At 42.9% G+C, this 8,462-nt stretch overlaps 2 protein-coding genes and 1 pseudogene across 2 annotated transcripts in view; all 3 read left to right on the top strand.

Annotated features, from left to right (window-relative positions):
* LOC115367085 (alpha-1A adrenergic receptor) overlaps nucleotides 1–1,599 on the top strand; it is an 11,024-nt gene extending 9,425 nt beyond the window's left edge. The window contains exon 2 of the mRNA XM_030062803.1: nucleotides 334–1,599. Coding sequence (XP_029918663.1) covers nucleotides 334–914 — 581 coding nt within the window. The 3' untranslated portion in view covers nucleotides 915–1,599. The remainder of the gene's footprint in view (nucleotides 1–333) is intronic.
* A 735-nt stretch (nucleotides 1,600–2,334) lies between these two features.
* LOC115366245 (5-hydroxytryptamine receptor 4-like) lies at nucleotides 2,335–3,445 on the top strand (annotated as a pseudogene).
* A 1,905-nt stretch (nucleotides 3,446–5,350) lies between these two features.
* Nucleotides 5,351–6,636, top strand: LOC115367086 (gastrotropin-like). Its single transcript, XM_030062804.1, has 4 exons — nucleotides 5,351–5,461; nucleotides 5,577–5,737; nucleotides 5,872–5,961; nucleotides 6,233–6,636. Exons 1-4 carry the CDS (start codon nucleotides 5,395–5,397, stop codon nucleotides 6,290–6,292), a joined length of 378 nt encoding a protein of 125 aa, XP_029918664.1. The 5' UTR covers nucleotides 5,351–5,394; the 3' UTR covers nucleotides 6,293–6,636.
* Nucleotides 6,637–8,462: the final 1,826 nt, after the last annotated feature.

The raw sequence follows: 8,462 nt of genomic DNA, 5'->3' as shown, positions 1-8,462 counted from the left end.
CCAATAACAAATGTAGGCATAGATAGGTCAATAAAGATCATATTTAGAACAAAAATCAGACATAGCTTTAAAAAAAAAAAAAGTGTGTGTTGAGTGATTTTATTTTATTTTATTAATGTGAAGTGTGTAGGAGAGTCTCTGGCGAGTTTATTGTGTATCTCTTTTTGAAAAGTTCATTGCCTGTTCTCTGGTGGCAGGTGATGTCACAACAAGTGAACGGGCACCCTGCTTTTCACCAAGAGGGGTCAGACTTCAGGGACAATAGAGTAGTCTTTAATGCTTTTGCACAGTATGAATATTTCCATCTTCTTTTGCACTTGTGTCTCTCTTCAGGGTCTTTCAATGTGAACCTGCGCCCACCTGACCTACTCTTCAAAGTGATCTTCTGGCTGGGCTACTTCAACAGCTGCCTGAACCCCATCATCTACCCCTGCTACAGCCGCGAATTCAAGCTTGCCTTCATCCGTATCCTCCGGTGTCAGTGCCATCGCCGGAAAAGGCCCGGGTGGCGGGCGTACAACTACCGCTCCTCCAACTTCAGCTCCTCCGGATGCTCTGGACACTCGCGCAAAGGTTCTGCTGAGAACAACTCCAGCTGTCTGAATGGCAGCCAGCGCACCCTGCCTTCCTCGGCCAGCCCCAGCCCCAGCTATCTGAGCCAGGGCCTCCCAACCTGCCCTGAAGGGGACACCTTATACATCTGGGGGGGCACTACCCCAGTCTCAAACTCCCCAAATCTCCTGCCTGGCAGCCCCTCAGACTTTCAGCTGGGAAGCGTGAGAGGGGAGGTGAGTCCAGCTTCGGTGCGAATGAAATCAGCTGAGGAAACTAGCAGTGGCATGTTCTCTTTCTCCTTTAGGAAGAACAGAGACAGGGAAGGGATTGGCAAGATCATGCCAGAGGACAAGGTGTGACCTCTTGGTCATACTGAGCCTTGACTTCCTGATTCATTCCTCATAAGGGAGCACAGTCACAAACTGAGTGCTATCCTGTACCAGAGAGATGATGATTGCACACAATTCTGCTCCATTCACTGTACGTGGTCACATGATCATTCATCAGTCAGTGGACTGTCATTGTCATTAGTGGTCGGTATAAGCTGAAGATAACTAAGATTATGCTGCTTTATCACAAGTATTTTGACCTGTGTTGCTGTATGTGTGGTCAACAGAGGTGAATGTTTGTTTCAATGGACAGTGAAATGAATATTAAAGTGGGATTCAAGAGCGTATCAAATATGACTGTGACACAACACCCATGGATTGGAAAGAGACCGATGCATGCATTTTGATAAATATAAAACAAATAAAAAGGGAAAGAAATGACACTATATGTCAGAAAAACTGCATCCATCACAGCCTTTCCTTCATCCCTTTCAGTTTGCGCTGGTAATTAAATCCATTTTTGCCTTTTGGCCTTGTAAAAAAGACAAAGGAACTGATTTATGTAAAATGTGTGACAAATAAATGATCACGTTTATGTTGCTGTCACTTGGTATCTTTATGGTATGTTGTGGAAATAAAGTGTAACCTGGTTTATCTGCTGTGTGTGCACAAGTAATCATCTTGTTTGTATGCTTGAAATTTTAGAAAATGTGAAGATAAAGCCACCTTATTAATATGAGATGCCTGGTTGATAAATAAATAAACACAGAAAGTTACTCAAATTGTGCCCTATATTTGAAAGAGAAGCTCTGCATCTCAGCGCGACCTCCCTCCCTGGATGTGAAAGGGATTTGTGACTGGGTAATTGTTAAAGTGTGGCCTACAAAAGTGACTGACATTACACTAATCAGAAGATGATCTCAGTCTGCTTCCCTCATCCTTTCACCGTTTTTCGAAGATGAAACCGTCACTCTCACCATAAAAGACCAGACGTTAATCTGCGCGATGGGGTAATGCTTCCTGAGATGAACAGTGGGCCTGAGGTAAAAAGCAAACATTAGGCCCGAAGTAAAAAGGGCCATTTCCACTGAACACAGATAAATGGGAAGGTTTATTGCTTATATAGACAAGGACATTTGATCTGAGCTCAGCCATAAGGGAGTTTATATCCACCTATCTGCTTACCTGAAGGGCTTGCACATCCCAGTTAATAATTCACGTATGATGAGCTCTCCTTTGACATGGGCCATTAGGAGACAAGTGCATGCACATATAAACATACAGCCTATACACGGACAGTGAGATGACAAACAGAAGGGAGACTCTGGTTTTCATGGTGAAGGAGCAGACAGAGTTGTTGACCATAGTAGGAGACAAGCTTGCAAAAAAGGTTTGAGCCACTGATTAGATCTCTTTGTTTCTCTCTTTGATGGCTTGATTGTGTCCCATCATGATCTGCGTCCCTGAAACCAACACCTCAGACAACCACAGCATGGCCACTGACAGCAGCACTTCCGCTCTCCTCCTCCAAAGCACTGCCGCTAAAGTTTGCATACTCTGCATCCTCCTTCCCATCCCCATCTTCGCCATCTTGGGGAACCTCTTCATCATGGCCGCTGTGGTACGCATCCAGAAGCTAAGGACGTCCACCAATGCTTTTGTGGTTTCCCTGGCAATGGCAGACTTCCTGGTTGCTGTACTTGTGATGCCTTTCAGTCTGGTGCGTTCCGTTGACCCTTGGCACTTTGGCCGTCCCTTCTGCCAAGCCCACTTTGTGCTGGATGTCAGCCTGTGTACGTCCTCCATCTTTAATCTCAGCTGTGTCGCACTGGACAGAAACATAGCAGTGTGCAACCCTCTGTGCTACCCCGTCCAAATGTCTCCCAGGCGGGTGGCCATACTGCTGCTCCTCTGCTGGATCCTGCCTCTGCTCATCTCCTCTCTTTGCGTCTCCTTCGGCATGGACTCCCAGTCACCTCCTGCTGAGCTCTACAGCCCCATACAGCAGGAGAACCAGACCTGCCTGGCTGCCTTCCACGTCCCCTACGCCCTGGCCTCCTCCACACTCTGCTTCTTCATCCCAGTTGGCTTCATGCTATTTGCCTATGGGAAAATCTTCTTGGCAGCCCAGAGGCAGGCGAGATGGATCCACGCCATGGAGCACCAGGCTGGGCAGCTTCAGATGAGCCACAGCCCGATGAGGGCTGACCTCCGCAGACAAGCACAGGCCTGCGTGGAAAGCTGCTCTCTGAAGAAGGAAAGGAAGACCGCCAAGACATTAGGCCTGATAATGGGGGTCTTCCTCTTCTGCTGGCTCCCTTTCCTCAGTGTGAATGTGGCCCACCCTCTGTGGGGCTACAGCAACAGCCCTGTGGTCCTGGAGGCCTTCATGTGGCTTGGCTGTGCTAACTCGTCTCTGAACCCGTTCCTCTACGCCTCATTCAAGAAGAGCTACCGCCATGCGTTTGTAGCCATCTTGGACTGTGGGGGTTTGGGTAGAAAGCTAAGAGCATGGTTAGAGTCTTCACACCGCTGTTACCGTGGAGACCGTGTCGAGATGATCACCTTGTATAACTTTATATTTTTAAAACATCCCAAGAGCAGTGTTACACAATGCGAAAATCTTTTTGCGTGGTTGCATAACCGAGTTGAAAAGCAAAGTTTTCCTCTGCTCATAGTTTCCGCGAATGTTTCATGCCTAAAAATGGATGAAAGGATTCATTTGGCTCATTATTTAACTAAATAAAGTAATTAATTAAAATGTGCAAATATTGCCTCGGATGTCTTTGAGGTGTCAAAGAATGCACATTTGGTTGTCATGGAAACTGTTGCTCGCCATGCACTTCACCGGAGTGAGTAGGCAACTATTTGTTTTCTGGCTAAATAAAGCTTGGAGAGACAAACTGTTCCCTCCACTCTGTGGTGCAGAAACCGGCGGAGCAGAAAGCTTCAGAGGGCTGGAGGTTTAGGGGTGAAGGGGGGTTCTTGGGACAAGATGGTAGCTATTTGGTATTTGGATAAGAGCACAAGATTCTCAACATAAACAACCACCTACTGTATGTCTCTATGCAGCTTTGCTTTGTTTTTTAGAATAGATTTCTTGCAGGTATTTTGAGAAGTACTTCATCTTAATTCACTTGAAATCATTTTTTTTTCTCAGACACACGATCATCCTCTACTCCCCTTCCACTTGTTACTGTTTACAGTGGTGCTTGATACTCAAAGTGGTGCTTCACAGCTAAACACTGCCATGCTCAATAGCACGGAAGTAGTGATAAATGAATTCAAATGAATTGACAGTTATTTTACAGGCAGATTAGGAGAGATTATTAGGTCAGGTAATGTAATTTCTGCTGCTCAGTGCAGGGTGATGCCTTTGATTTAGAAAAACAAATTTTGCAGCACTGGTTTAAAAAGCTTGCAGTGTCACTGTAAATTACTTGGTGGGATTGCACTTAAAATCGCCTCACCCAGGCTGTTGAAAAAAAAATCTATTTTGGGCCCTTTGCACCCTTCAAAGCAATTTAAGATTGTTATATGGACTACTTTAGTGCAAACCAACTCCTCCTCAGATGAAGAAATAAAACAGGAATAAAGACGAAGAAGAGATCAGTGGAGACATGAAGGATATAAAGGTGAGTCAGTATTTGTGTGTGCAGATTTTGTCAAAAGAGACAATCTTCTCAATTGTTCTGAAAGCTGCTATAAGTCCATGTTCCCTATATCACCAAACAAGACTGTCTGTGGCACTCTGATCTTTGTTTGCTCCTTCCTCTTCCCCAACTATTTATGCCAACACTCGACTTCCACTGGAAACAAAGGAGGTCGCCCCTACAGGAACCAGCAAGAGGATCTGAAACTCACAGCCAATCATAATTTCCAAGAAAAGTCTGCAATATAAAAGAAAATAAAGAAATGAACCCTCCCGCAGTCATTTCGTTCAAGCTGATTCTCAGTTTTTGATGTCTCCAGCTTTAGGTTGTGTGGTAAAATCATTAACTGGAAATGCTGGATAGTGATGAAAAAAGAAAGATCTACATGGCATCTTGTGCTGCTTATCTGTTCAAATGATTTTGTCATAACATGTACACAGCTTTGTAGATTAAAAGTGAATTTATGAGCTGAGCAGCTTACTATTAGCATAACTTGCACAGGCTTGCAACCCAAACGTCATTCACATCTCATAAAATCTGTGCTTCCTCCATTTATCTGACGGGTTAGAAGAAAATCCATCCTTCTAGACTTAGGTATTTTGTCAGTCTCCACTATTTTAGCCTGACACAATGTGGCATGTCTTGGAAAAACACAGCTGACATCTTTCTCATGCGTCCTGTCATCTTTCAATGGGGCTGACATATGACTGTGAAATATGTGTGACAGGGAAAAGGCGGGTTTGGCAGTGACTCAATGAGAATGGAAAGACAGAAGTGGATCTGTTGCAGGCCACTCCTCTCCTCTCGTTTGTCTCATACACTCCTTTCATACCTGCTCACTTCAGCATTTGAGCAACATGGCCTTCACAGGGAAATATGAGCTGGAGAGTCAAGAAAACTACGTGGAGTTTCTGGAAGCAGTCGGTAGTGGCAAAGGATCTTGATGCATTCTGTACAACATAAAATGGATATTTGATGGAGTCATATTCATGTACCTAAGCTCTCCTGCTTGGACGTTAACTTGTTTGATCTGTCACAGGGCTTCTGAGTGCCAAGACAGACCACAAAGTGGTAACAGAGGTGGTGCAGAATGGAAATGACTTTGTCTGGACACAGAGCATTCCCAACTGGACCTGGTCCAACAAGTTCACCGTTGGCCAGGAATGTGAGCTGGAAACAATGATCGGCTCCAAATTCAAGGTGAGTTAAAAGCAGGGGAGCATAGAATCTGTCGCTTTTACAACAAAATGACCATTTGCCACGGCTCAAACAGGTTATTTTTAACCAAGCACATTGCTCATCTTCATCTGTGACCTTTCGCTCCTGTGACCCAGGCCCCCGTCACCATGAAAGATGACAAGATTTCAATACAGTTTCCTCAGTATCTCTTCACAGCAGAGATCAGTGAAGATAAACTAGTAATGGTAAGGCATGTCAACACAATGCACAACAGCTAAACTCTAGCATCACAAACCCTGTTGTGTTTCTTCATTTCAAATCCATTGCAGCTTTTATTTCTTTTAATGCTCCCTTCTGTCCAGCACTTTGAGCTGCAAATAAAGTATGAAAGGTCCTGTACAAATAAGGCTTATTATTGTAAAATATATTATATGACGTGTTTACTTGCACAGCATTATGTTTCAAACTTTCATTCTAATCCGATTTTGCATTTCTCTTCCCTAACATGAACTCCAGAATTGCATAACTCCAGGGGAGAAGGGAGTGGTGTTCAAAAGAGTTAACAAGAGGATCTAATGTTGCGAAACTCAACATGCCCCAACAGAGTATTCACTATCTCAACACTGGTACAGAGAGCTAGCTCAAGGAAACTGTGTGATGCATTAAGGGAATAAAACCACCTCCTGGAAATTGTTGCTCCAATCATCTCCTCATTAACACAATGGCAGAGGAAGAGGAAAGACCAAACCATCTGATCTGTGGAGCAAGACATTTCTGGCCTCCAGAGAACTTTCTTGTTGTTAGTTAGTTAGTTTTAGCGTCCAGACGTGTGGAAATAACTGTGTACTGTAATTCTAGACCCGTGAAGCCCTCAGCTCTACAAATGTTCAATTTTGCTCCAATAAAAATGTTGAAGCACACAAATATGACCTATTTGCAGTGTGCAGTGGTGTAGTAAATGCATATTGTCAGGTTGTGTGATGTAAATTTCTTTCTTTTATTCATTTTTTCCCCCCAGTCAAACTGAAGGTAATGTTGCATGACATATCACAAACGCGTCTCCTGTTGTTCACAGTGGCAGACCCTTGACAAATGGACAGCTCTCTCAGAACTCACCGGTTGTTGCGGTGGCGCTCAACAAAACACTGACAGTCTAGGTCAAGACAAAGATTTCTTTCTTGGCGAATGTAAAGACATATTTGTACCTTGTCATTTCTATTTTCTCATTTGGAGTGGACAGCAACACGGACACAAAGCCAGTAGTTTTGAACTGCATAAACATCTAAATTGTTCTCAGACATCATATTGTAATGAAAATTAGATTTCCTTTGCTAAGACACTAGCAGCTCTCCACCTTTTAAGCGTTTTAGTTATCTTTCTCTTTGTCATGATGGGTTACGGTGCACAAAACTGTCTGACATGGATTATGGCTAATAACCTCTTTTACAGGTTATTAAGTAAAAAGTAAAAAGTTAAGACGTTAAATACAAAAAATATATAAGTTAAGGCACAGAAAATATGCTACATTATGCTGCATTATGCTACATATACTTTTAGCTGCATCTGACATTTTTATAATTTGTATCTATAGCATCTCAGCTCAACAAAGTGAACAAAGTTATGAAGTGAAATTTCAGGCCGTGCAGATTTCCCACCTCACTCTCCATCCTGACAGTAAACGTGTTAGGCCGAGTTTCCTCTAAAACTGAGTTTAACTGAGTTTCTGTCACTGTAAGTGGACATGACACCGGACATGGTAAGTATCTTGCAGAAGGCCTGACCAACTGTCTCACTCGAATGTGGCAGCCAGAAAAATGAATGAACATGAGCCTGAAACTGAAAAAAGCAACAAAGTAACAAAAAGCAACAAATGTCCAGTTTGCCAAAAAGGCCCTGAATGAGAGCTTTTGCTCTTTTCGGATCAATCAAATCCTCACATGACACCAAAATCTGTGTTCAGTGACCCTCCCTGCTCACCTGCGCATGCGTCTGAGTTTGGACAGCAAAAAGGGCCTCTGAAATTGATCAGTATGCTGCTTGTGGTGAATTATCACACCAGAGTTATGCCACTAGATGGCACAATGCCCAGCAACAACCTGATGCATAAAATATTGCAGATCCAAAGAGAGCAGAGTCACACCATTGATCATATCTCAGTCCTCATTTCAGTCTTTCAGAGATCATATTATGTCCAGGTGCATTTTTTTTTTTTTTTTTTTTTTTTTTTTTTTGAAAGGGACTGCAAAAATGATATACATTCTCCATAATTTGCCTTACGATCATTACTTAAATAAACTCATTAATTGTTTTTTATGCCATACAAGGAGTCTTTTTTTGTTTTTTTCAAATTGAGGAAATCCCACTTTAGTATTACACTTAAAATCTTACATATTTCCACCATTTCATGTGTCAGTATATGTTTACATAAAAATGGATTTATGTTCAGTATGGAATACACTTGGGAAGTTTGGGTGATATTTGATGTGTTATTTGTGAAATGCATAATTTACTCATAAAATTTAGAATCAACACAGCAGTGGGCATATGCTGAATTGTGCAATCAATCAATCCAACAAATCCAATCTGGCAGACAGAAAGATCCTCAGATATATCCAGTAAAATAAAGCCACCTCTCCTCAGCTTCATCAACAATGTACAAGTATCTCCTGTGTGTCTAGAGAAGTGCTTCAGGGTGGAGGTGACTTCACTTGGACCAGGAATGTAAGCAGGAAGGCATGAGCCAGAG

Source organism: Myripristis murdjan, chromosome 10, assembly GCF_902150065.1.
Source record: "Myripristis murdjan chromosome 10, fMyrMur1.1, whole genome shotgun sequence".
Lineage (NCBI taxonomy): Eukaryota > Metazoa > Chordata > Actinopteri > Holocentriformes > Holocentridae > Myripristis > Myripristis murdjan.
Note: the sequence above shows the minus strand (reverse complement) of the source record. Positions and strands in the feature narration are given on the sequence as shown.